At 40.9% G+C, this 27,428-nt stretch overlaps 3 protein-coding genes across 5 annotated transcripts; 1 reads left to right on the top strand and 2 right to left on the bottom strand.

The window, feature by feature from the left end:
* Positions 1 to 206: 206 nt before the first annotated feature.
* Positions 207 to 15,605, bottom strand: pigq (phosphatidylinositol glycan anchor biosynthesis, class Q). 2 transcript variants are annotated; one of them, XM_085783712.1, is made up of 16 exons: positions 15,518 to 15,605; positions 14,038 to 14,235; positions 13,674 to 13,860; positions 12,587 to 12,660; positions 12,413 to 12,556; positions 12,037 to 12,233; positions 10,991 to 11,122; positions 10,758 to 10,878; positions 10,027 to 10,153; positions 9,365 to 9,518; positions 4,245 to 4,356; positions 4,011 to 4,091; positions 2,594 to 2,708; positions 2,381 to 2,442; positions 1,362 to 1,542; positions 207 to 1,330 (listed from the first exon to the last, which is right to left on the bottom strand). In XM_085783712.1, the coding sequence occupies exons 2-15, from the start codon at positions 14,188 to 14,190 to the stop codon at positions 1,390 to 1,392; spliced, it is 1,812 nt and encodes a 603-aa protein (XP_085639838.1). In that variant the 5' UTR covers positions 14,191 to 14,235; positions 15,518 to 15,605; the 3' UTR covers positions 207 to 1,330; positions 1,362 to 1,389. The 2 variants fall into 2 exon arrangements, with proteins under 2 accessions (XP_085639838.1, XP_085639839.1); XM_085783713.1 differs by having other exon boundaries at positions 207 to 1,542; positions 12,413 to 12,547.
* Positions 15,606 to 16,945: 1,340 nt separating this feature from the next.
* eef2kmt (eukaryotic elongation factor 2 lysine methyltransferase) lies at positions 16,946 to 20,546 on the top strand. 2 transcript variants are annotated; one of them, XM_085783711.1, is made up of 8 exons: positions 16,946 to 17,091; positions 17,729 to 17,791; positions 17,876 to 17,956; positions 18,083 to 18,181; positions 18,757 to 18,890; positions 19,033 to 19,277; positions 20,107 to 20,247; positions 20,409 to 20,546. In XM_085783711.1, the coding sequence occupies exons 1-8, from the start codon at positions 16,978 to 16,980 to the stop codon at positions 20,516 to 20,518; spliced, it is 987 nt and encodes a 328-aa protein (XP_085639837.1). In that variant the 5' UTR covers positions 16,946 to 16,977; the 3' UTR covers positions 20,519 to 20,546. The 2 variants fall into 2 exon arrangements, with proteins under 2 accessions (XP_085639837.1, XP_085639836.1); XM_085783710.1 differs by having other exon boundaries at positions 18,080 to 18,181.
* Positions 20,547 to 20,644: 98 nt separating this feature from the next.
* On the bottom strand, positions 20,645 to 26,837 carry alg1 (ALG1 chitobiosyldiphosphodolichol beta-mannosyltransferase). Its single transcript, XM_085783709.1, has 12 exons — positions 26,521 to 26,837; positions 25,422 to 25,499; positions 25,233 to 25,336; positions 24,610 to 24,758; positions 24,382 to 24,471; positions 23,998 to 24,111; positions 23,567 to 23,688; positions 23,145 to 23,243; positions 22,935 to 23,045; positions 22,685 to 22,799; positions 21,198 to 21,273; positions 20,645 to 20,780 (listed from the first exon to the last, which is right to left on the bottom strand). The coding sequence occupies exons 1-12, from the start codon at positions 26,813 to 26,815 to the stop codon at positions 20,646 to 20,648; spliced, it is 1,488 nt and encodes a 495-aa protein (XP_085639835.1). The 5' UTR covers positions 26,816 to 26,837; the 3' UTR covers position 20,645.
* Positions 26,838 to 27,428: the final 591 nt, after the last annotated feature.

The raw sequence follows: 27,428 nt of genomic DNA, 5'->3' as shown, positions 1-27,428 counted from the left end.
GTCTTGGAGTTGTTGGATTGTGTATTAGATGAGTTTGATGAAGGAAACCAAGAAATCCCACTAGCCTCCGTAGCGTAGCTCTGAGCAGCTCGCAGCTCTGCTCCGCCGCTCTAAAAATAGCTTGCACCGACAGTGAAAGGCAACGAATCTACTGCTATGACTATAGGGATTATGGCAATGGGCCAATTTGCCAAAATGTTGCACTATCCCTTTAAAACCTTAGTGCATCACTGCTCATCTCATGGCACATGTCTATTATACACCACTGGTTATTTAGAGATGTCACCAGCGTGTGGTGTTGCTCACACAAGAACGGGTTCAACCAGTGGAACAAAAGGAGCCATATGTCAGATGACCAGCAGTGACATCAGTGTCGTATCACCTAGAATCTGCATGTGACAGTAAAGCAACAGTGATATCTGCCAGGCGTGATGAGCAACGCTGTAGTCACACACACACACACACACACACACACACATATACACACACACGTAGCATCTGCATATTATAATCTGCACCAGCTCATGACACATGGTTTACAAATGCCATAAGCCAGGGGGGGATGACAGCAGCATAACATGAACCAACAGTGACAGACCACCCAGAATAGCTTGACCACATGGTGACACGACAGAAAAGAACACGGGGTCCACAAATACAGCGGGGATTAACCTCCGGAGACGACGACGATACACATACCAAAACACAAAGCGTCTGTGGAGTGTTGTTTGTTTGCTGGTTGAGTTTACTCTGACATTAACAGGAGAAATAGGGTCAACAATCGTTTACAGTGTAAAAGATACGTTCACATTTTATCTGCACAAGTTGAAGTTCAGCTCGTTTTTATCATTAATCATCTCATATTCAAAAAATATTACGGAGTTGTTTTGGTCCCTTGGTGTTTGGCACTATACACCCATGTCCTAAGGGACAGAAAAGTGCTGCTCACTTCGGCTTAAAGCTGCTCGTATCTAATTATGGAGCAGGATTTCACATGTGGACAAAAACTAAAAAAAAACCTGGGAATGTTTTTATAAATAATAAAGTATCTTGACCATGCACTGAGGGTTATTTTACGATCACAGCATCACATGACTTGTTTGCTTGTTTTTTTAGTTTGTGGCTGTTGTGAGTGTGTTGTCGACTTGGCAGCTTCGCTTCGCTCTTCCTGACGTTCTTCCCATCAAACATAAAAGCGGCTCAACTCGGAGGTCTTTGTACCAGTTTCACCCATGCTTCCCATTTCCTCTCTGTGCCTCCATCTGTCTGTTTCAATCTCATTATTTATTCAGTCTCTTCCCTTTCCTCCTTCCCTTCATCCCTCCTCCTCCTCCTCTCTCGACTCGCTCTCTTTACCTCACTCTCTGTCACTTTTCTGGCTGGTGTTTCTCAGTCAGCCTTGGTGGTTTTGTGTCTCCAGGGATAAATCAGCTCCCCGACAAACAGTTTCTTGACCAGCGCCGCCCACGAGTCTTTAGGGTAGCAGCTGTAAGTGGGAGTGCGGTAGTTCTGAACCACTGTGCTGCACTTCAGAGGGTTGATCTGAGGAGAAAGACACACAACGGCCTGATAAAGACAAAATGCTCAAGTACTTGATAGCGTTACTTAAATAAAAACACAATTGGAGAAGTGCTCCATGATGCACTTGAAGTGGATCTGGAGGAAAAAATAATCAATGTTTTGCAAACCGTCTCACAGCTGAAAGGATCAGATAACTTTTTTAAAGGAAAGATGCAAAAAAACAAACGTTATCAATGTGCAGACGTTCTTCTCTGTCAGTAAACTAAATATTTTTGAACCTTGGTTAGTTGGTTCAGACAAAACAATGGTGTAAATAGACTATACAATAATACTGTAGATAGACCATACCATAGACTAAACCATAAATTGATTAATAGAGAAAAATAACAGTTTGATGACCTTTCCTGCTGTGTGTGATATTTTTCATAATATTGCAACGGCATCATACATGATGTTATTTGGACGAAACTGTACAATTGAATCTTGTAGAGGTACTTCCTCAAACTTTCACCGAAACTGCTGAGAGTAAGAAAATAAATACAGGAAATCATAATTGCAATGTCCCTTTTACTGTTAATGCACAAGGCACACACTCTAACATAAGTTACATGAGCTTAAGTGTCTTGCTTCGCTTTACTTCACTTCACTTGGTGGATTGGACAGGCCACTGAAAACTGATCAATACTAACTAGTGAAAGGTTTGTAATGGCCACAGGGTCGGGAAATGAAAGGGTAATTTTCTCCAGATGATTGGGATGAAAGGAGGAACTCGCTTTCAAACTGTCCTCAGCTGGAGGAAAACAGTTCAACGACACCAACAAACTTTGATTTGAACATGTGGACGCTTTAAACGTCTTACCTCCATCAGCAGGTGAAGGGCCGTCCCCGGTTCCTCGCACAGCACCCTGAACTTAACCCCCTCTGTAACACACAACAACAATTATTACACTGTGTACTTGAAAAGCACCACTTGTCCATCCACGTACTGTATACACAAATAATATATATAATTGTATTGAAGTTTGATGCAGTGTCACACAAACAAACTGAATTGCTGATAAGCTTCAAGTACCTGCCAGTCTGTAGGGCCGACAGATGCGGAGGCTCATGGCGAACAGAGGGAAGGAGTTGATGAAATCCACACTGAGGTGCAGGACACCTTGGAAAAGCACCACCACCAGCCGCAACTGCACGACAAAAGGGACACACACGGGTAAAAAAACAAAACAAAAAACGAACATATCCCCCTGAAAATGGTCGGGGTTGTTGTATGTGAGATGTTTGGATAAAAACTGGCTCTGGACTACTTAGTTAGACTTGTGGATTTAAAACAATGCTGAAATCTGCTATTTGCATTTATCCCCAGGTGACACCTCAGAGCGCGGGGCCAATTACATCAAGTAAACATCAAACATTTATTTCATGATGTGATGTGAAACTCCCCCATGGATCTATTTATAACTTTCAAACAACACACCCGGTGTGTATATTTTAAAAAAAAGGCCGTGGAGTTTGTGAGTGGCAGGAGACAGCAGCTGTTGTCAGCTTGGATTTATGTTGTTGTGATGAGGGCTGTGATTCCAATAGTGACACGTTGTCAAGGTGAACAGTGGGTAAAAAGATATCCGAAGACATGAGAGAGGAAAGAGAATTTTTTGGTTATTTTTCTGTCAGTTTTTCTGGCTCTGCAGCGGCAGACCGATCCCGTCGACTGAGCTCTGACTGACACCGTGTTTCTTCCAGTCTGAAAAACAAGCCGTCAGCAGACGCACTCCAAAAACCTGCCTGGCACAGTCTCTGTCTGTGCTTGGCAGGTTTGTGGTTGGGCATTACTGCACATGCCACTTGTGCTGCCCTGAATCTAGAGTGGCAACTAACAATTATCTTTATTATCAACTAGAGCCGCCACCTTGCACTTAAATGCCTCTGCAAAGCATTGAGTTTACATCCAGCCTGTACAGACCCACACGTAGGAGGAAGGAGTTTAATAAGAAGTTTTAAAGGCCCCATGTTGTATAAAGGTAGAAGCCCATGTGTAGTTTGATTATAAAGCAGTTCTAGTCTCTATATTTATATACTGTGAAAGTATCAAAGCTTCAATTCACAGAGAAAGGCACACAACATGTAGTCAGGAAATGAGCCATAAAAAGAGCCATTAGGACTTCTATAACTTTGTGATGTCACAACAGATCAGTTACAAAGCCCCGCCCACCATCTAACTCTGCAGGATTTAGTTTCCCCTGAGTATTTACCTGAAATCTGCTCTATGTTTAGTCAATCATTCAGCAAACAGTCAGCCAATCAAAAAAGAGAGACTCAGAGCCTCCTCTCTTGTGATTTGCCGACACCAATCAAGCTGAGAGAGGAGATGTAAAAACTACACTGAGATGGTTTATGGTTCTTACAACCACAAATAAGGATCAGCAATTCAAATATCTCAAATGAAAGCTGTGAAATAACTAGTTTCTTCACTTGTGGAGTGATCTTACCAGAGTGAAGACCAGGTAGTAGAGAGCTGTGGTGGGGAACAGGAACAGCAGGATGGTGAACAGAAGAGTCCCGATGAAAAGCTGGAGCATCACAAACACAGGAACACTCAGAGTAAACATCTAAATCTCTGAGAAAATGATGATTATAATACTTGGTTTGTTTGTGTGTGTTTGTGTGTGTGTGTGTGTGTGTGTGTGTGTGTGTGTGTGTGTGTGTGTGTGTGTGTGTGTTACCTGGTCCAGATCGTAGGAGCAGGAGTCAACTCTCTGGCGCAGGACGTTCCACTTCTTCCCTCTGAAGAGCCTCCAGAGAGACGAGAGGCCGTAGATCTTCATACAGTAAAGCCTGACAGGGACACACACAGACAGACACACACACACACACACAGCTAATGATATCCTCATGGAAAAACAACACACACGTTAAATACCAGTTACCCTGCTCCTCCGGGTCCGAATGGACCAAATGGAGACAGGACTCAGAGGTGAGAGACTGACAGAGATGGGTTGTGGTGTATTTGAATAACAGAGTCTAAGTATCTACTGGGAGAACTGGACCAGTCAGCTCTTCCCACTTTAGCCATTTTGCACAGACTGCTTGCCGAAAAACTGTCTCCGACAGGAACGCGCATCAGTGGTTTTGCATGAATTTACCTCTAAAACAGCTCTGTCTCATAACGTCCCGTTATTATCTCATAGCGTGGTGAATGTGCAGGTCACAACTTGTCCACCAGAGCGTTTTGGAGTTGTTGGATTGTGTATTTGATGAGTTTGATGAGGGAAACCAAGAAATCCCATTAGCCTCCGTAGCGTAGCTCTGAGCAGCTCACGGCTCTGCTCCACCGTTCTAAAAACAGCTTGCACGGACAATTAAAGGTAACGAACCTACTGCTATGACTATAGGGATCATGGCAATGGGCCAATTTGCCAAAATGTTGAACTATCCCTTTAAATATATTCTGATAAACTGGATCCAGATCCTTGTCATCGGAAGAGCTGGATTTCTCAAACCTCTGTCGTTTGCATCGATCGTTACTGACACTGGCTAAAATGATGATGTCAGCAGACGGCATCAGCTGCAGCTCATTCATGTTAACGGTCTGAAGTGTCTTTGTGTTTAAGTGTGCACTCAACACACAGCTGCTATTCCGATCAGATCGTTGTTTTCTGATCCACCTAATAGCCGTCAATCAGGCGTTGTCAGTTGTCAGTAAGTGACTGGTTAAGTGCATCCGGCTACAGATGTCAGATACCTTTAATCAACATTTCATATCTCCAGCTACTCGGTGCATTTTCAGGCAGTGAAGATTAAAAAGTAGCGTGGCAGTATCTCTGATTCTCAGCGAATCAAAGTTGATCAGATGTCTTTTTGTAGTTATTTTAGCCTTCAGCTATATACTTGAAGTGTTGCAGCGTGGCAGAACCCAGTGAGATCCGATAAAGGACTCATATCTGATGCAGGACTCAGTCAATAAAATAAAAGTCAATAAAATCCCCATCAATACATTTAAGACACAGTATCGCAATCGCGCATAAAACAGGAAGTTATCTCGCTAAACCACAACAGTGCGAATAAAAAGAGGAAATGAAAAAAACACACAGAACTACTCTATGTGCACAGAGCTGACTGATAATTTGCAATGTGAATTAGTTGCATAACTGTGTTTGATGTAATGTCTTGTCTGTGGAGTCGCTTTACTTTTTAGGTGCTGGTGCTAGAAACTGTGGACAAATAAATAAATACAACCTAAAATTGGCGGATCCATCCGCTGTGGCCTGAAAACAAATGTCTGCATCAGATTTCAGAACCATCTGTTAATCACACTCCCATTATTATCAGAGAAAGCTTCAGTCGAGTTTCTCCATTGTTGACCGTTGCATTGGGATCACAGTAGGAGATATTTTTAGGTGCAGGCATACAGATTTAATAAGTGACTCTGACAAAGGGTCTCTGACTGAATCTAACACACACACTCGCCCACAACCAAAGAGCTGTTGGAGCATAAATATGTAACAAGGAAAGTGGGTAATATTTCATTATGCACCATGGGCGAGGCAGCCGACCTATCTTTAGAGCAAATGCATAATTTAGTCGCTCCTCTCTCCTCCAGCATGCAGGACTATTATCACAGCGCTCAAGACTTCCATCACACCACACAGATACACAGCCGGGACGAGGCCAGGTTCAAACTGAGCCGAGTGGAAAATCAAACGACGATGAGTGCACCTGAACGACGACTTAACATCCACGTTTGAAACATTTTAAGATTTAAGAAAATCGCCAGGCTCGTGATAAATAATTTAATAAATTAAAAAAAGCCATTCGGCTCCGTTATCCTTTAATCCCACCAAACAGGACTTTTTTCCTGAGATGACATGTTGGGACTTTGGCTTCGTGCATCCCCACATGTCAGCAAATGACAGAAGATTAACATATAATATTATTTTAAACCATTAAGCCGACAACTTAACGATCCGGCGGCTATTCTTAGGTTTTTCTCAGTCCTCTGATGCACCCGAATATTTCTGAATTTTAAATTCTTTCACGAAGCAAAAGCCGCTTTACTGAAAACTGAAGCTTATGAGAATGTCGTTAGCTCTGCAGGTGTTTGGTCACAAAGACATAAACATTTAGACTTGGTGGTGATGAGTGAGAAGTTAAAGGAGGATCAAACATTATTACAACATTTCCTGACGGGGAACAAAGTCTCGTGACAATACATCCAACAGTTGCTGAGATATTTCACCCCAAACCTCTGATATCAACCTGATCTTCCTCTCCTAAAGAGCAGCCGTGTGTCGACCAGCTGAGGCACAACGAAGGAAGAGACAACTAAATCATTTTTTTTTGCAAACATCTGTGTTATGTAACACTGACGTCTGACAAAACATCCTGTTCTCACAGTCGGATCCAGGTGATTTATATGTTGTAGCACCGGTTTGAATTAAGGGGATCATAACAAAAGCTTTTCTGTACCGACTCTGTTCATAAACAACGCAGGTACTTTCAAGTACCGGTATGCACGACTCCATGTGTGTTTGAGTCCGTGTGGATGCAGTACTTCATCTAAACTCACATCTGTGTTTTGTTGTTCACGCGGAGACAAAGTTTCTTAACCTGAGCAGGTCTGAAGCTACAACAATCTGTTTTCAGACTGCAAAAATCTAAATAAACTCACATGCTGTTGTAATAATTTATGAAATGATTAATACTCTCTGTTAGAAGCAGGAAGCTGGTAAAATCAGGACGTTCGTCTGTGATTAGGAACCTGAAAAACCATATTTCAAGTTGCTGTGAAATTCACGATGGATAATTATCTCTAATTATTTGTCATTATCACTAGAAGAAGATGGCTCCAACTGTGTCTGATGACCTCCTGAGCTTTTTGTCAAACAGCAAAATCAGCTGAAAAATATTAAAGGGATAGTTCACCCTAGAATGATATTTCGCTCATTATCTACTCACCCTCATGTTGACTAAGGGCTGGAAGAAGTCTCAGAGTCCACCGTCCCTTCTCTGAGTTACAGGGGGTCTTGGCGTAGCAGTGCATGTCCATATAACGGTTGCAAAGGGACACCAGAGCTCTTCGTAAAAAAACACACATAAAAAAACATCCAAATACCTCCATGATGCTCGTATGTAATGTCCGTCTTGTGCTGAAGCCCCAAATTGCGTAATTGTCCCGAAAAAAATTAAAAAAGTCTATATTTTAAGCTTGTTTGTAGCGGAAGCTTCTCGAAGCTCCTCTTCCTGGTCCGTCCAAATCTCGCGTGATTCGCAGTAACCGCACTGACGCCGGCGCAAATCACGCGAGATTTGGACGGACCAGGAAGAGGAGCTTCGAGAAGCTTCCGCTACAAACAAGCTTAAAATATAGACTTTTTTAAATTTTTTTCGGGACAATTACGCAATTTGGGGCTTCAGCACAAGACGGACATTACATACGAGCATCATGGAGGTATTTGGATGTTTTTTTGTGTGTGTTTTTTTACGAAGAGCTCTGGTGTCCCTTTGCAGCCGTTATATGGACATGCACTGCTACGCCAAGACCCCCTGTAACTCAGAGAAGGGACGGTGGACTCTGAAACTTCTTCCAGCCCTTAGTCAACATGAGGGTGAGTAGATAATGAGCGAAATATCATTCTAGGGTGAACTATCCCTTTAATGTGTGTACAGAAAAAAAAAAGAAAAAAGACCTGACTCTTAAAGCAGACAGATCATTTTCTATTTAGCACATTCACGCTCCAGGCACAGATGGAGGTCATTGAAATATTCACATTTAGAAAGGGGTCAATAAGAAGCTCTGATATAGGCAAAACTTTGTGAAAACTGCCCCCTACTGGTGAAACAACATCAATATCTCACTGAAATCAAGAGATGTGTTGCTGTTCAATAGCACACATTGTTGTTGAGCTCTTTTCGACTGTGTTGTTTATTAGATGCTGCCTCCACCTGTGATATGGTGGTTTTTTTTTTTTGTGCAAATCATTTGTTCCAGAGCTGCTGAGCAGATTTACTTCTAGCTCGTCAGGTAGACACAGACTGAACCTGGCTGTTTAATAACTCTCCGGTGCATACGAAGTGACACACTTTTAAAAAGCTTGAAGTGATTAAACATCTCAGCTCTTTGCCTTGATTAAGAATTAGCAGCAGCTACACGAAGGATGGTTCAACTTCAGGTTTCATGTATTTATTTATTTATTCCTTCACTATGTTCATGTATTTATAAATTTGATTCTTTCTCATCTGTGGAGATGGAAAAAAAACTGTTGCCACAAGAGTCTTCCTCTAGAGTCTTTTGTATAGATTGTGGCTTTGTTGTTCTGCCTAAGTCATGAAAAAATAGAAATATATAATAATAATATTGTACACCTACATAGACATTTTGTCACATGATCAATCAGGTAACCCATTAGGGTATAATTAGAGGCTTGCATTCTCACCTGTCTTAAGTTTGAGGAAGGGTTTCTGACCCGAAACGTTACTCCCTTGTTTCGGTGATAATAAATTATTGTTGTTGGTGTGCGGACTTTCCTTTTTCTTATGATTTGTTGTTCTGCCTGTGTCACCATTGTACATCAGTGCTGTTTTGTCTCTTTGTCTCTTCCTCTCTCTTACCTTAGTGTCTGTTGTGTCTTTAAATGTCAAGCAACATGCTATAACACTATCTGCCCGTTTCAGGACATTAAAGATTGACTTTATTTTACTTTTAAATCCACATGGACCATAAACTAAAAACATACAAGTCTCAAAATAAAGCCTCACGTGTTCCTCGTGTTTTCAGTACAACCCCTTGCTCTTTTGTTTCATAGCAGTAAAAGAACTAAACATGAAACATGTGTTGTGGTCTCACCTGGCCCCGTAGACATAGAAGCAGTAGATGTGGAAGGTGAGCAGCGCCACCATGTCGGAGAGCAGCGAGAGGGCGAAGGTCAGGCCCAGGCAGGCGGACAGGCCTCCGTACCAGAGGATCCCCTCGATGAAGGGAGACATCAGGTGGATGTAGCCTGGACGGACAGATACATACGAAGGTGAAGCTGTGAGGCCTTGAGTTGGTGTTGGCAAGGTGTTTAGTCCAGTTTCCTGTTTTATGTCAGTGTGAATGTCAATTATGTACATATACTATATCATATTGGAACAGACTCCTTCTTTATCTTATTGGTACTGATAATAAATCAAAATTCAAAAAGACACTCAAGAAAAGTGTCATACATTAAGAAAACATATTTTGAGGAACATATTAGGCAATTTTAAAGGCTTTTATCCTATTTGTTGTACTAATTATAATGGATTGTTGTTGATAATGTATATTTTTGTAGTTTGACTTAATTGTTTGACTATTTTGAGTGTCTTTTGATTTGAAGTTGTTGGTCTTCAGACCTCATGAAGGTGACGATTAATGGGGATACATGTACAAATAAACTAATAGAGAAACAAATAAACCCTGAGTGGGAGCTTGGCTTTGTGTGTGTGTGTGTGTGTGTGTGTGTGTGTTTTTTTCCTGGTGTGACTCACTGATCCACAGGTGGATGTGGTAGAGGAAGAAGCGTCCCAGAACCTGGTCCAGGGCCCGGTTCATCTTCAGCCCAGCAGGAGCTCCCATCAGCCACTGCAGCAGCTGGTCCAGCTCTTTAGCCACATGCTAGAAAAAACACACACAGAGGTGTAAAGGAAGAGCAAAGGAAGAGTATTAGTCTTCAACTGTGTCTGGACGGTTCACGGTTAAAACATAGTATGATAGAAAGCTATAAAAAGGATTGATCAATTGAGTTTTGATTGCAGCTGTAATGCTGTTTACTTATTTATTTATTTAATTTTTTGGCTTCATTTGTTAATTATTAGATACTTGCTTCTTTCTGAAACCATGAAGAGCTTTAATGGTTTTACTGAAATAATGAATTAAAGGGTAGTTTCAGCCTACACAATCTATTTATGAACTAGTTGAACTAAGGACGGTATTATGGAAGGTTAACTGATTGTGATTGATGCTCGACTGTAAACAATTTTTGCACAAGATCGAATAAACAAACTACTACAACTACTACTACTACTACTACTACACATCGGTGACACAAATCTTGTTCTTTTACATAATAAATGAGTGTGTTTTTTTGGCACTAATTTAGATTTTGAGAGTCACCATTTTCTTGAAAACAGTAGGTTCATCATCTTAGGGGCCAGTGGTCATTTAACCTGACACAGTGACCGCCTCAAAACACCAAAATACATTGTAGTCAGACACTTACATCTGCTGCAGGCACCAGTGTATTTGCCAACATGGTGATGTGGTTGTCTCTGTAGAGCCACGTGATGAGCAACATGCCGAGAGCCACGTCGACCAGGAACGACACCAGGATGTTGGCTTTTCTACAGACGGAGAGAGGAGGAGAGGCGCCTGGTCAAATTTGTGACCTTATGACCTTTCATATAACTGCACCATCAGGCGAAAAGTGCACACAGACAAATAGCAGAAACTCACCTCATGAACTGTGTGTGACCAGCAGCAGGTTTGGGTGAACTGAGCGTCCTCATGTGTTCGGTTCTGTAGCTCAGCTGAACGCAGGTGGACAGTTTACTGGACAGGAACCGGAGCGGGAACAGACTGAAAATCCTGCAGGTGAAATATAACAGTGATGATAATGACCGCGAAAGTGTGAAGTGTTACAGCGTCAGAGATACTCTCATCTCATCTTCTCTTCTCACTCGCATCTTTCATCTTGAGACTTAAAGGGTTTGTTACCTTTAATTGTCGGTGCAAGCTATTTTTAGAACGGCGGAGCAGAGCCGCTAGCTGCTCAGAGCTACGCTACGGAGGCTCATGGGATTTCTTGGTTTCCCTCATCAAACTTATTAAATACACAATCCAACAACTCCAAAACGCTCTCATGGATAAGTTGTGACCTGCACATTCACCACGCTATGAGATAATAACGGAATATTACGAGACAGAGTTGTTTTCGAGGCAAATTCATGCAAAACCGCTGATGCGGGTTCCTTTCGGGGGCAGTTTTTCGGCAAGCAGCCGCTGCATTTACCTCGAAAACAACTCTGTCTCATAATGTTCCGTTATTATCTCATAGCGTGGTGAATGTGCAGGTCACAACTTGTCCACCAGAGCGTTTTGGAGTTGTTGGATTGTGTATTTGATGAGTTTGATGAGGGAAACCAAGAAATCCCATGAGCCACCGTAGCGTAGCTCTGAGCAGCTCGCGGCTCTGCTTCGCTGTTCTAAAAATAGCTTACACCGGCAATTAAAGGTAACGAACCTACTGCTATGACTATAGGGATTATGGCAATGGGCCAATTTGCCAAAATGTTGAACTATCCCTTTAAGATTCAGAAAGTGTGACATTTCCTTGAAGAGTTATCAACTGTTTGTTAAAAATTGTGAAAATCGTCACCACAGACAGGTATTCAATTTGTAAACTCAGGATCTCGGGACAAAACAATGACTGTCATCAACTATAAAAAATGGTTGCTTATTGTTTTTCTTTTCATCTACTAATCTGGTTTCCCTCCTCGTACCGCATGTTACAGATCCATGTCCATATGGACAGCAGCCAGCTGAGGAGCAGACAGAGCGGGACGGACGCCTGTTTGAGCAGCTCCACGATGATGCTCGCCTCGCGACCTTCAGACTGCCAGTGCGTCGACTTCAGCGGCCCGTCGTCGTATTTGTCCATGAAGAACAGAGGCTGGTTGTTGGCCACCGTGTGGAACATCTGGAGCAGAGGAGGAGGAGCTTTAATCAACCTGCTCCCTGAGCCACAGTCACACTTTACTCTCTACATACTGTGGGGACGTGACCTTGGGTTTTCTCAGCCGAGCAGAGAAAGTTAAACACGAGACGCAACAATCAACTGGGAAGGAATTAGACGACTACTTTGTCTCTGTCTCGTACCTGTCGCAGCTCGGACGGCGGCTCAGTTTTGGGGTCAGGAACTCCATTCTCGATGGGGTGAAGCTGTGACAGCATCACCTTCCTCTGCTCGTAGTGGACGAAGATCACCTTCTCCTCCTCCTCCTCCCCCTCCTCCTTCTCCTTCTCCTCCTCTTCCCCCTCTTCTGCTTTAACTCTGCTCTCACCATCACTCTTCTTCTCCTCCTCATCCTTCTTCTTTTTTACCTTCAGCGGGGCAGCTCCTCCACCTGGCCACCACAAAGATCAACTCATTTTTAACAAATATTTTTTTGTAAATTAAAGGGACAACGAGGAATTTTGGAAAAGCAAAGCGTTTTCACACTACATTTTTGAGCCTCCGCGGGCACCGTGAAATTCTTTGACCGGCGCAAGATGGACTCATGTTTTCATTCATCAAGAATTAAAGTCAGAGGTTCAAAGACGATCAGATACCGTCGTAGTTCCGACCATAAACGATGATTCGGCGGCGTTATTCTCATGACTCGCCACGAAACCGAAAGTAAGGAAACGCTGGTCGGCTCACCCAGCATTTCCGCCACCACTAATAATAACAAAATAACGATAAAGACAAAACGATATATTTATCGAAAATGGGCCCATTAACAAGTGTGGGTAACGTAGATTCATCCACATTAATATGAGACTTTTTTTTATTGTAACAGAATTTTTCGTTCTGCCAATGGAGAAACTCCTCGTTGTCCCTTTAAAAACAGCATTCTTAGTGCCTTTGAAATAAATACGCTTGATGGATATTAAAGTTTGGACAGTTTTCATGTTAGAAAGTACTCAAAACACAGCAAATTATTAAAACATCTTGGACTTAACCTTTAACTATATAGACTAGAGCAGTGGTTCTCAAAGTGGGGTCCGGGGACTCCCAGGGGTCCTTGGGCGGGTTCAAGGGGGTCCCCCCAACCTTTTCTCAAAATTTTACCACATTTTGGTCCAGAAAATTCTAGATTTTTTTCCAAAAGATTCATGCCATTGACAGTAATTTGAACGTACATTGACTAAAAAAAGCAACGTTATTCAGTCTCAGAACAGATATTTGTGAATTTCTGGTGTTTGTTTTAAAATGTTGTCCAATGAGAGGGTCTGTGGTCTAATTTGTGTCAGTTTAGGGGTCCTTAATATAAAAAAGTTTGAGAACCACTGGACTGGAGCATTTAAAAGCCTTGATATTCCTTTCTGTCCTAAACTACTTCAGAAACCCAACGAACATCGATGATGACGGTCTTACTCTGATCCCGGTTGAGAACATCGCAGGTGAAGCCCATCTTGCCGATCTCACGGCTGACCTGGAGCCAGCGCTTCTGGGGGAAGATGGTGCTGAGGTCTCGGAGGAAGCTCTCCATGCCCTCCTGACCCTCTTTGGGTAAACTCCAGGAGCCGAGCACCGACAGCTCCACCCCGCTCTGAGCCTGCATCTGGGAGAAAATGGGTGGAGTAGTATATTTAATTTTTGTAGCATTTTAAATTTTGATTCATGTGTTAATTATCATCTTTGTTGGATTTACTAATAAAAGTGCATGTGTTAAAATGTGGATATAAATCAGTGAGTTTCACCCGATACAACACAATGGGCGGTCCAGAGCTGTACTGACCTGTTGGACGTACTGTTTGACCTGCCCGGGGATGAACGGGTAGTGAATGACCGCCAGCACCACGGCCGAGTCATGGCCTTTGATCCAGCGGCCCACCAGCAGCCCGCTGTCCGCCCGGTTACAGCACTGTGGAAAGAAGATCTTCAGCACCATGATTTCACCGCTGCTCAGTGTCCAGCCTCCAGCAGCTCTGACGACCTGGGAGAGATCAGAAATGTATCAGGATTTGCTTTAATTAAATCCTCTCATAAAGATAAAAAAACACAACAAGAAAGAGGGGAAGGATATAAATCCTTGTTCTCCACCTCAGTTCAATTTTGGGTGGATACAGCTTAAAACTTTATGATCCCAGTTGAAATAGAAGACAGTTCACATGACATTTTAATTTCTTATCAGCAAATGAAATCAATTTAAGGTGCAAAACAGAGTAAATGACAGAGGAGCCAGCTGTCAGCTGAAATCGAAGACATAACAACAGATTAATAAACAGCTGCTACTCCATGCCAATAGTGAATGATAATGTACTAAGATATAAAAATTCCCTTTTATTTCCCTTTTAATGGAAATATATGTGTCAGAACTCAGGATTAGTAACATGAAACGAGTTTACTTGCTTTGCATAACTGTTTCAGTTAGAAATTACTTAGAGGAACTGCCCCATATGAGAAGCTAAACTGTAGAGATATACTATATAAAATGAATCCTACAAAGACATAAAATAAATAAATTGATGAGCTGTGAGTGAGTTTATGCTCCAAATACTGAACACACAATAAGCCCTGGCTGTCTATCCCCCTACCATTTTTAGCATATTTATTTGAGCATTTTGTATTTATTATTAACTATTTAGTATTTAATATTGATTCACTTCCTTAATGCTGCACTCACTTATTTGATCTTTTTGACAATTTGAGATTTTTATTGTTGCACTATTTCTCTGTTTTGTTTTTGATCGCTGCACAGTATCTCGTTTTTAAGCACAGTTTACATAAAAATGACAATAAAGTGAAATCTGGAATCATACTTAATAATCCTATTTATAAAGTGTGTTTACAGAGAAGCGCAACGACAGATTAAAATACCGTACTAAATTTACAGTTTTTTGAAGGCACTTCAGGGGGAACAGTGAGGATGTGACAGAGCTTCGTCCTTTTATCGCCCTTCAAATATTGAGTTTGAAGCCTGTTGTCCTGGCAACGTACAAAGCCCCGGGCAGGATTAGCATCGATTTCACTGACAAGCAGCAGCATCAGTGTTGATTAACTAGGCCAGAACAAGAAAGTAGGTTAACAGCAGAGTCAGCAGCCGTCGAAAAAACAAAAAAATGTGGAGGAAAATCCTGCTTCAAGTTCACCAGACTCCTCTAACGAAAAACGTTAAAAATGTAATCTAATTATCTCACTAAGGATGTAACAGACAGCAGACTATATATAAAGGCGACATTGATGTAAGACATCGGGTTAAAACGGATATAATTTACCTTCGTTATAAGTTTTCACCTCCCATCGGCTCCGTCGAGTTCAGTTGAGCTCTGAGCAAACCGCCGCCATTTTGTTTGTTGACAGTCCAGAGCGTTAAAAGCTCCGGTAAGAAACAAACGATCCCTTATTAAGTTCCTTCTATCAAAACGTCCGCTCCGTTGATTTGTAATTTAAATATACACGATTCAAGCTCTGATAAGACCAATTAGGGGAAAAAAAACGTAAATATATTCCTTATAATATTTTATTTATTTTTGACCGTTGGTGCCTATTGATACAAATATTTCAGTTTTTCTACAGGGCAGTGTAGGGTCAATAGAGAAATAACACAAAAGTTCACATTTCATATTTTACTCTCTATTCATTCATATAGCCTGTTGCTGCATAACAACACACAGCAATATGAAGACCAACAAAAAAAACACACTAAACCTTTCCAAACCATGTGTTCAGTTATGGTTAAAGGACATGATCTGATGTAACTCTACTAATTTTAAATAATGTAATTATTAGTGGTGATATTGTACTGTATTCAAGTTTTTGTGGACCAAACTTTCTGGCCTTTGGTTTAGTATTTGAGTTAGTTAGGCAACAGTTATCTGATCCATCACTTGTTTGTTTCATTTTCAAATGAAAGATACTTTTGCTCTAATTATCATAGCCGATTAACAAAGACAAAAAAAGAAGAATATAAAGACACACATCATAATAACCTTCTTGTTACTCACCAGTAATGCTGGCGCAGTGAGTTGTGGGTGAATGAGGAGTTGGCCCAACTGTTAAGAGGTTTATCTCTTCATGCAGTGACACAGCAAGAAAAGAGCGGGATGAAAAACCAACAGACCGAAAATAGAAAAAATATTATGACTATCTAGTCATCCAAAACACAAACAGATGGGCTACTTATGGACATTTTTTAAAATGACACCGTCTCTTGCTTGTGTATCGTGCTGTTAGAATTTGGGGATTTAAATGTTATAGTTATCTTTATTATGTGTCTGTGATTTTCAGGCTGCAAGTACAAAAAGAAAATCACCATCATAACAAGAAGGAAGATTTTAGCAGGGATCAGATACTGACTAAAGTTAGAAAAGAAAATCATAACTTTACATTTGTCCACACATAACTTTACATTCCTATGATTTTCAGCCTACTATTTCAAAAATAATCCCATGATAACATAACACACAAGGTGGTAAATTCACATAGTATAGGTGTTTTCAGCAAAACTATGTAGCTATAATCTTTGTTTATAGATGAATAGTTTTATCTCATAAAATGCTTTATAGTGCCTTATTTGTTATTATATTGACTTGTTTATAATGTTTTGCCATGTATTTTATTGGTGTAACAAACAAACAACCGTTGAAGGAACAAAGACTTCACTACCCAGTAGCTTTAGTGAGATTTTTCGCGGTGGATTCTGGGTAAACAGGAAGTAAACAGACCCACGTTGAAGATGGGGCACTCAGAGGAAACCTCAGACGAGATTAGAGTCAAAAAGACAGAAATTTTAAAAGATTTCCAGTCGTATTTTTTCTCCATGAGCAGACTGCCTTCATTTCCCTGGACCGTGAGTACGACGATGCAAACGCGGTTTAATGTGTCGCTGTTTGGCCGGTTTGATCACTGACTGAATATGATCGACATCATTTTACAAATCAGTGAACAAATCCAGGCCCAGGCTTTAAAATTAAGGGGCATGTGCATTTGGCACAGGTTTTTCCCAATAATCTGTTACATTATTAACGTATTGATATGTGCTTCCTATAATGCGTGGTGGTAGCCTATATTTAATAACCTGTCCTAAATTTAATGCAAGGATGAAAAATACATGCAATGAAGATTACTTTACTCTTACACGTAGGCTAATGCACGGTCTTGTACATGAAACCATAAAATATATTATTTTAATGGCCTGCGGGTCGAATAAATTAGACACCTGATTGTATTAAATGGTGCCCTAAGAATAGGTCCAGATGCCTTTTTTTCTATCCTTTTAGTAATTTATATTTTATGAATCTTATTAAATATGAACCTTTAGCTTTCATCATCTCATATTATATGTATTGTGTTGTCTGTTTTTGTATTGTGTGTCTTGCATATTGAGTGAACTGAGTAGCCTATGTAATACAGTTTAACATAACAGACATATTAAGAAGACTCGCAACCACCTTGTTATTCATGACCGATCGTTTCCTCTGTCTCAGTTTCTAGAAGAAGACCTTAAAAGCAATAAATCATCAGAATTGATATCAGATATCCTGAAACAGGTGAGCTGCCTGCACTCAACCTCTGTAAAACAATTCCCAGTTATCGGTGAAACCAACAGTGGCATCTCTTCATGTGTTTTCCAGACGTGTCTTCACTCTCTGTGCCAAAAGTTTCCTCCGTCAGTCAGATACAGGAGGTTGTTCCTCTCTGAGCTCATCAAACGGGTTGGTCACTCTTATCGCTGCATATAAAGTTTACAATTTAACTTTATATCACAGTTGATTTCCCAAGCATTCAAAAGAGAAATTAGATTCTCCTCCTGAGTGATGTGTGTGGTCGCTCCACAGCAGGAGGCTGCAGGCTGTGAGCCTCTGGACGAGCTGTATGACGCCCTGGCCGAGGTGGTGGGAGCTGAAGACACGACAGAGTGCTACAAGAGCTACTTACTGGTACCAAACACACTCTGTCCTGTCACTCTCTAATGTTTTTAAAACGATTTATATATAGGTAGGGCTGGGTGTCACTACTGATTTACTGAATCAAGTCTGATTCACAAGGATTCAATTCGATTTTTACGATTTGATTCAATATTGATTCATTTAGAGATATTTCAGTTTTAACACCAGTTTTTATTATGAAAGACATTTTCACCAAACTACTGCTCCAGATGAAACTCTCTAACCTGGTGAATTATTGAAAATATTAATGTTAACATTAGAAATTTACTCAAAAACAGTTACATTAACGCACATGACCCCCACAGTGAACAGTGCAACTCTTCAGTACAGTCTTAGGTGATAATCCAAGTAATCAATCAATGTGTACAATTAAGAAGTGAATGGAAATGCACACATTCACACAGATCTCCAACAAACAGGAAGATTTGGAGGATATTATGAACTGACATTGGATCTTTCAAATGAAGATCGATATGAATTGTAAAAAAAATGATTTTTTAAACCCAGCCCTATATATAAAGAATCAACATCATAGTTACCACAACATCTGGCTTTGTGTCCTGCAGCCCGGTGGTGATGCCGTCAGCCTGCTGGAAAATGTGGCTCTGATCTCAGAGGGAACGACCGGTCTGGTGACCTGGGAGGCCGCTCTCCACCTGGCGGAGTGGGCGCTGGACCATCAGCAGGCCTTCACCGGCAGGTATCACCACACAAACACATGTATACATTTAGAAAACAAGCACAAAAACAAAGTCATGTTGTATTCTAGGCTTCAGTTTTGAATAGAAAATGCACCAGATCCAAATTCCTCTTCCACACATTCACGCTCTCCCTTTCTGCAGGACGGTTCTGGAGCTGGGCAGCGGCGTGGGCTTGACCGGTATCACCATCTGTCGCTCCTGCAGCCCGGACAGGTTCTTCTTCAGCGACTGTCACCCCAGCGTTTTACAGAAACTGCGAGCCAACGTCCAGCTGAACGGGCTGAGCGAGCAGACGTCTCCCGCGGTCAGAGTGGAGGAGCTGGACTGGACACAGGTGACGGAGGAGCAGATAAAACAGATCGGGGCCGACACCGTCATCGCTGCAGGTCAGAGTTGTGTGAAGAGATGAAGCAGCAGCACTGGTCTGTGTGATACATACTACCATATCAATGCTAGGGCAAGACAATATTTTCTTTCTTTTATTGTTGTTTTATCTCTTCTTTTTTTGTCACGTTTCTTTTTAAATGTTCTTTTAATGTTCCTTCTTTTATTGTGAAGCACTTTGAGCTGCACTAATTGTATGAAATGTGCTGTACAAATAAAATAACTATTATTATTATTATATGAATTAGGGGTGGGAGAAAAAAATCAATTCACATAAGTATCGCAATATTTTTTTTGACGATTTTTAAATCGATTAGTTTTTTCAAAAATCTTTTTTTTTTAAATTTATATTGTGTAATGTGCATTTGTTCGCCTTTTTTATATACAGAGAGTCCAGGTTTTTTCCTACAGTATTTGTGTGCAGATAAATGTTAAAATGTAGCAGTTTACCTCAGTCTATGTCCCATTTTGTCAGAAAGGTTTCAGAAGCCTGTTTTTTCTATACTCTTTTATTTTTGCCTCTTTTATGCAGTCCAGGCTTTTGAAAAGAGAGTTAACATATAGTATATTGCTGCTGAATAAATCTTTTGGGGAAATATGGTTCCTGGAATAGTCTGTAGACAATCATAATCATTCAACTGTTTCACTGGTGTTAAAAATGCAGACTAAAAATCGAGAATCGGCGATATCGTAGAATCGCAATTTAAATCGAATCGGCATCCAAAAAATCGTAGAAGAATCGAATTGGGAGAAAAGCATACCGTCCCAGCCCTAATATGAATCATGCACATCCAAAACAAGCTAATTCCAGATGTTAAATCTGTATTCCAGATGTGGTGTATGACCCTGACGTTGTGGGAAGTCTGGTGAAGCTGCTGTCGAAGGTCCTGAGGTGTTCCTCTGCCCCCGAGGTCCTCATCTGCTCCACCATAAGAAACCCAGAGACTTACAGCGGCTTCAAGCAGCAGCTCGGTGAGAGAGGGTTTGTTCTTTCAGGGTCCAGCTGCACAAACATCTGTCAGAAGTCTACAATATCTAAAATGTAATTTTTTTTATGAACAAATCAGCTAAACAGACTGAAAAGCCTTTTAAAAGAATTAAACTAAACATAATGATTGTGTTTGTTGTGGCAGGAAACGCAGGAATCAGCCATCACGTGATCTCAGGACCCGTCAGCCAAGTGTTTCCTTACAACCGACTCTCGTCCATAGAGATGATCAAACTGTACACGACTCCACTGTAGCACAATAAAGTTTTTATTTACAAATGTACATCGTATCAAAGTCTATTTTACATTCAAGTTCTCTGAAGTAGAATGGAATTCATTTTTTCTTGGGTTCTTATAAAAATGTGACCTTTTTTTTAAAAATTTATCTTGGAGCGGTGATGAGCGGCAGGACGTTCTGGTCCCAGTTGTCGTCCCAGCGCTGCCCTCTGCTGGTGCGGAGGTTCGTCCTGAACAAACCCAGTCTGCCCTCTGAACCGGGGAACTCTGACAGGAGAGACTGGAAACACACAAAGACCAAAACAAATGTGTATCAATTAGATAAATTCATGAAGAGGATGAATTTAATCATCAGAGGAATTAAATACTAAGGTTGAGGTGGGAGCTGAATCTTTAACGTCACATTTTCACTGTCAGATACACTTTATTAAAATCATAGTTCACTGAGATGACGACTTCTCAATCAATCAAATTTTATTTATATAGCACCTTTCAAAGCAATAAATGCCGTTCAAAATGCTTTACATTTTGACTAAAAAAGTATATACAGTATATAAGAAGTGAAACAAGAAGAATGATGTGGAGACTAATGCACTTAAAAACAACAATAAAATATAGCAATAGTAAAAGATAAAAACACAATAAAATATAAAAACCAATAAAAATTTAATAAAATAGAATAAAATGCTCAAATCACCTTGAGCTGCTCAGCGAGCTCCTTGGAGTCCCTGAAGATCAGACCGTTCTCCTCGGGCTTCACCAGCTCCTGTAAACTAACGAGTCAGATGCTTCATCAGACATTCAAGTTTTTACTCTGGTTCCCAGTTTATTCAGTGAGTCAGCGAGGATTTATGTGAGAATCTGACCTGAAAATATTTAGCCTGCAGCAACATTGATCCGTCTCTGAGCAGAGACAGAGTCTAACTGTTTGTCTGATGCTTTTGGTTCATTGTCGACTTCTTGACTCCATAAATTCATAATATACTAAGAATAAAGATGTCAACAATAAAATCCTTGATTCTTTCTCTTCTTCTTTTCTAAGTGCATGACAGCAGTTGTGTGATGGAGTTGTTATTTGGCCTCAGTAGTGCAGAGAAACAAATTTAACAATTCAGGTGTAACATAATTTGAGACCTTAAAAACATTTCAACGCTTTGATATTAATAATCTGACAGGATACAAGTCCCTTTGTTTTCTGGAGGAAATGAACTGATTTCTCTCAAACCTAATAAATTCATTGACTGATTAATTTTTTCCTGTACATTTATCAAACAAGCCAGGAAGAGAAACCAAACCAAACCAATGTGTCTGGGATAATCTACGTAGGATAGTTCAAAGTCCGTCGGCGATGTTTCACGGATGCGCGGTGTGTCGCTAGAAACGCATCAAACACGTAGCACATGTTCAACCCGATATGTCAATCACTGGTGCAAGTAAAAAGACAAGTTGTGTGCAACAACTTATCCCGATGATCCCGCAGCTTTTAAGCCTCTTGACATGAACACAGACAGGTGAGGAGAAAAGGAGACCGCACACTATATATAATCAGACACATTTTGTCTGATGAAGGGCTGACGCCCGAAACGTGTGAGTGACATTAAACTGTCACGGGAGCTTTTAACTAGTGTGCGGTCTCCTTTTTTCCTTACCTGTGTCTTTCTTGGTGGTCCAGCACCTAGTCTTCAGTTTTTTTTGGGATGTGCGTGTAGCTGCCTAATATGTTTTATGAACACAGGCAGGACCAGAAACATCACCAAAGTAACTGCTAGTCTAATTTAACTGTGTAAACCAACATTGATGTCAGTTTATTGTTTTGTTTTTTTAATAATATGTTTTTAATAATAATAATTTAATAATTCGAATAATAGTTGCCAGTTGTCAAGTGCACGTTTTTTTTCCTCTAGAATTAATGAATGGCATTATAACACTCCTAATGCACTTGTTTTATTTTGTATTCTTTTTTCTTTTAACTTTTATAACACAAGACAGATTTTAGTTTTACATTCAATTAGTGTCTGTTGTACCGAAACCGTACCGAACCGTGACCCCTGAACCGAGGTATGTACCGAACCGTGACTTTTGTGTACCGTTACACCCCTACTCAGTTGTCTTCCAGTGATGTAACTAGGACTCAATTTGCATAGCCCCACCCCTACCGTTGACCCCTCACTGTGTGGCGCTCACCAGTTAAAGTGGATGGCACAGACGGGCAGACAGCAGCCGAACATGTCCACCACCTTCATGGGCAGATCCAGACCACTGGAGGACTTGTGGAGACACACACCCAGGTCTGCTGAACCTGGAGGACAGGACAGCAGCAAGACAACTGTCTTAGGTTAACACACTAGTTGACTGTAGATGTTGTGACGAGGATTGAACACAAACACAGGATGTATCGTGTGTCGTTTGTTTGTTGGTATCAGTCGCCTCTTACCCAGTAAAACAGGATAATCTTCTGCCTCCAGCCACGGAGTACAGATCTCCACATGCTCCAGCTTCAGAGAGTCAATCAGCTTCTTGTAGTATTCTTTCTGAGGTCCTTTACCTGCACACACACACACACACACACACATGAAAATAAAAACCTGAAAACTATTCTACATCACACACCTGAACAGAGAGTGAGGCGGTGCAGCAGTTTTACCTGTGATGGCACAGACCAGATGTGGTAACGAAGCTCCACCTTTAACAAAACCTTCGTACTCTTTGAGAGCCTCCAGGAGGATGGAGAAATCTTCATCCTCTGTGGAAACAAAGTAAACGTTTCTGATTATAAACAACTAAATACAGTTTATGGATCCGTTTAAAGTCAGGGAGTTAAACATACTCTATCTGAATACTTTTTAACATGTAATAATCTTAAACATGGATGGTTTATAATCAAAGTAAAATGAATCTACAGTTATATTGTTTAGTTACCAAAAGATAAACCATACGTTATAGAATAAGTTATAGAATAAGTTATCACAATATACATTTAGGTATCATCTTAGATTTCAAAAAATCTAAAACTCTGAATGATTTATAGAAAATACATGTTCAGACCGATTCAGTTCTTCCTCTGACCTGTCCAGCTGGTGCTGCTGATCAGCAGCGCTGGTCGCCCCGTCACCAAGGTCACAGAGTCATCAATGGGGTCACGAACTGTGAAGCTCGTCCTCGCCACCTCGGTCTCTTCTTTCCCAGACCTGAAGACACAAAACAACTCAGTCAAAGGCAGCACTTTTACTGCAGGGCAAACAAACCTGGAACTACAGCTCAAAGACAGAGTGAATTAACTTAAAGAAACAAGACGACAAGATGTTTCCTCTCACTGTGTGTCGATAAAATCACAGTCATCATCAGTCTCTGGGAACTTTTTGTTCTGGACAAATATTGTAAATAAAGCTTTAAATGTTGCTTTTTAAAAGAGCAGCTTGTATCTGAACAGTTCTCCCGTGACAAAAACCCTGCACGGTGGTTTTGTGCTGTTCAATATCTTTCCTTCAGCCTCTCACCGTCTGTGCTGGAACTGAGGGTAAGTGTCGGCCAGTCTCATGAAGAGCTCGTGCTGCAGCTTCAGTGGAGTCTCTCTGAAGATGGAGGGTGGTCTGTCGTACAGAGTCGTCGCCCTGCAAAGGTCAGAAGGTCAGCAGTGTGTCCACACCTTGTTTATTATGTAGTATTTGGAGAAAAAAGTGGATTTTATTTTATTTTTTGCAGGGACATTATGCAATAAAGACATTAGCAGTATTTATTTATGGTCTCCACAAGATGTAAATCAATGATTTCATCAATGACGGCAAAATTTGACATTTTTGGCTTCATTATCAGTGTAGCTGTGCCAAAAAAACTATGTAACTGCACTTTTACACATGTGGTTAGTATAAAACAAATCATACTTGATGCCCCAGTCTTTCTGTAAGTCGTCCTTCATCGCATTAGTGACGCAGAGGTTGTGAGTCGCCAGGGGGCCGAAGAAGTGCTCATACCTGGAATAGGCCAAATTTATAAACACATTACAAATACAGGAATCAGAAAAAACATATAAACATCAAAGCCTGAGCATTAGACAAGGTTGACTTGTGTGTGGTCAGACAGTGAAGCACCACCAGCCACTCAGCACTGACCACTTGGCCAGTCGGACCACCGGGTGTCTCTCGCCGTGACTCAGGGCCATGATGGTGTAGCCGTAGTTGTGCCAGTCGATGACCAATCTGCTGCCACGGAGGACGCACACAAACCAGGCCATTGCGATAGTGGGCAGACCAGGAGGATTCTGGGATATGAACACAAGACAATGAACATGAGTTAAAGTACACTATATGAATGAATGAATGAATGAATGAATGAATGCATTTTATTTCGAACGAACGTCTCTAAAATGAAAATAAATAAATAAATAAAATACAAATACAAGAATCAAATCAAAACATAATATGCACAAATTCGAAAAAGGAGTTGGATGAAGTATGCACTTTTTTAAATTCCCACTCCTTTCTACTTGTCATGATTTATATACAGTATATTTATCTATCTATCTATCTATCTATCTATCTATCTATCTATCTATCTATCTATCTATCTATCTATCTACTACATAAATATCCATATATACTACATCTATACAAATAAAAACATATACATAAATATCCATATCAACGTATAATATCCTATAAGTTTAGCTAGTTATTTTACTATAAAAATAAAAGCAGTCACAACATTTAATCCAGATGTTCATCCTGTAACACACCTGCATTAGCAGATGAGACTGTAGCTCCATCCTGAGCAGCACAAACAGCAGCTGCAGACACTGGATGATCACCTTGGTCACATAGGTGAGGAGTTTAGGGCCCACTGTGGGAAAACAACGCTCTGTGAAAACTGTAGGTTAAATCCACACACTGAGAGTCTGAACCACGGACAACGTGACGGTACTGACCTCGAACGCCTTTCACCTCCTCGATGGGGACGATACTGATGTTCTCCTGTCTCAGCACGTCCTGGTGAGGTTTGGTGTCTGAAACGACAACGATGTCAGCTGTTTGTTGTTGTAGTCAAGACCACCTAACCCGAGACTGAGTCAAGACCAAGACCTGAGCCTAGCAAGACCAAGACAAGACCAAGGGCCAAGGGGGGGCAAGACTGAGTCCAAGACAGAGACCAAACCAATGTGAGACCATTTTCAAGACCATTACTGGATTCAGTACCAGTACTCATAATAATCATGTTGCTTGATATTTAGCCTACATTATTCCTCAGCTAAAAGGAAAAGATAATTTAATACAAAATCTATACCATATAATTGAAACAAAGTTTGGATTGAACAGAATAACACAGCAGCACAGAACCTGATAAAGTATTTTGCACCTTTGAAACTGGTGCAACCAAGTTTTCCAGATGGTCACACAATAAATGATGGTAGAACAGTTTTAATGATCGTAAAGTCATCAATTCACATTAGCCTGCATAAATCAAAGTGAGTGAGTAACAGTGAGACATTTGTGTTTTTAAAAAAAATACAAAAAAACACACTAGTCACCTGTGTGTTAACACACAACACTAGTCTACAGTTTAGTTTTATGAATGAATGAATGAATGAATGAATGAATGAATCTAGATCACCAAAATGTATCGTTTGGTTTCTTTTCAGTCCCATCCCCCCAATTACATCAATAATATATAATTAACTTACTCATAACCCCAAATTCACTAATCAAACATCATGTTTTTGCCGTTTCGAAAAGGAAATCAAACAAGTCAATCTGAAAACAAGACAGCCACAAGGACTCTTTGTTGCCATGTTTTTCGTGTTGGCCTACTTTAAATATATTTTGTTTTCTTCTCCTGCATATTATGAATATGTAACCTGTTCAATCTCCTGGCATCACTCTACTTTGAGCTGTAATCCCCTCACCTCCTTGTACATACACATAGGCTACTTAGCTTCCACCTGTCTGTCAACTGTAAATGACAACAATAATAAAAAAAGAAACACAGTTTTATGAATGGTTGACATGGTTTGAAACAGTCTTTCTCACCTAAAAACCCGACAAAAGTGACATTAAACCCGTGTTTGCTGAGGGACAAGGCGTGATACTGCATCCGAGGACTGCGACCGATGTCCCCCAGCACCAGCACACACACCCGCCGCTCGGTCCCCGCGTCCCACCGCCGGAGCCCCCACAGCCACAGCGACGCCAGCACGGCCACGACAGCCAGACACACCAGCGACCACGACGACTTGGACGTGTTGACAACACAAAACGCAGCTAAAAGCGCAATTAATGCGAAGATAAACGCCAGGAAAGCGGCGCCGCGGCCGTGCGACGCCATGTTTGTTTGTACTTCCTGATGACGTGGCGCAGCGGAGGGGGGCGGGGCTTCAGATTTAAAGGGACAGGCCCGCAGACTTCACGATGCGTTCAGGACCGAGCAGATGGAAAAGTATCGTTTCCTACAGCCCATACTGACCCCTATTGAACATTATCGCACCACTATTTTATCGGCACTCTCGAGCCGAAATGACAATTGATCCGTTTGATCAGTAGCCTATATTAGACAAAAAACACCCCAAATGTACCTTTTCCAGCTTCTAAAATGCGAATATTCTCTACTTTCCTCAGCGTCAATTTACAAAATGAAGAAATTTCATATCTTTTTTTTTTTTTGTCCTCAGGAAGTGCACTTATGCTATGTAGCCTAGTAATGTTTTGAAGTGTGCAAGTTGTTTTCTCCCCTGGTCAAGGAGTAGCCTATTCATCAAAGTAAAAACTGCCGCCATCATTTTTTAATATTAACCTAATTTATAGATTTATGTGTCGGCATTTATGCCTCAGAAAATCATATAATCAATAGTTTGCCCATCAGGTAGGCTACTGGAGACACTGGAGACAGTGGTCTCTTTCTAGAAATGTTTGTAGGCTATTGTTCGTCCTGCCTATGGACC

Source organism: Trachurus japonicus, chromosome 8, assembly GCF_045865225.1.
Source record: "Trachurus japonicus isolate A0001 chromosome 8, Traja_1.0".
Lineage (NCBI taxonomy): Eukaryota > Metazoa > Chordata > Actinopteri > Carangiformes > Carangidae > Trachurus > Trachurus japonicus.
The sequence above is the reverse complement of the archived record's forward strand: the minus strand, read 5'-3'. Positions and strand labels throughout refer to the sequence as shown.

Excerpts from the sequence above, each read along its gene's own strand:
- alg1 (XM_085783709.1), bottom strand. The coding sequence starts at position 26,815 with ATGGCGTCGCACGGCCGCGGCGCCGCTTTCCTGGCGTTTATCTTCGCA. Across the intron at positions 24,472-24,609 it reads GTGGTCCGACTGGCCAAGTG|GTATGAGCACTTCTTCGGCC; the intron begins GTCAGTGCTGAG and ends GGCCTATTCCAG. Across the intron at positions 23,689-23,997 it reads CCTCAGTTCCAGCACAGACG|GTCTGGGAAAGAAGAGACCG; the intron begins GTGAGAGGCTGA and ends TTGTGTCTTCAG.
- eef2kmt (XM_085783710.1), top strand. The coding sequence starts at position 16,978 with ATGGGGCACTCAGAGGAAACCTCAGACGAGATTAGAGTCAAAAAGACA. Across the intron at positions 17,957-18,079 it reads TCTCTGAGCTCATCAAACGG|CAGGAGGCTGCAGGCTGTGA; the intron begins GTTGGTCACTCT and ends GTCGCTCCACAG. Across the intron at positions 20,248-20,408 it reads CGGCTTCAAGCAGCAGCTCG|GAAACGCAGGAATCAGCCAT; the intron begins GTGAGAGAGGGT and ends TTGTTGTGGCAG.
- pigq (XM_085783712.1), bottom strand. The coding sequence starts at position 14,190 with ATGGTGCTGAAGATCTTCTTTCCACAGTGCTGTAACCGGGCGGACAGC. Across the intron at positions 12,557-12,586 it reads AGAGTGATGGTGAGAGCAGA|AAGGAGAAGGAGGAGGGGGA; the intron begins GTTAAAGCAGAA and ends GAAGAGGAGGAG. Across the intron at positions 9,519-10,026 it reads CCACATCCACCTGTGGATCA|GCTACATCCACCTGATGTCT; the intron begins GTGAGTCACACC and ends CTGTCCGTCCAG.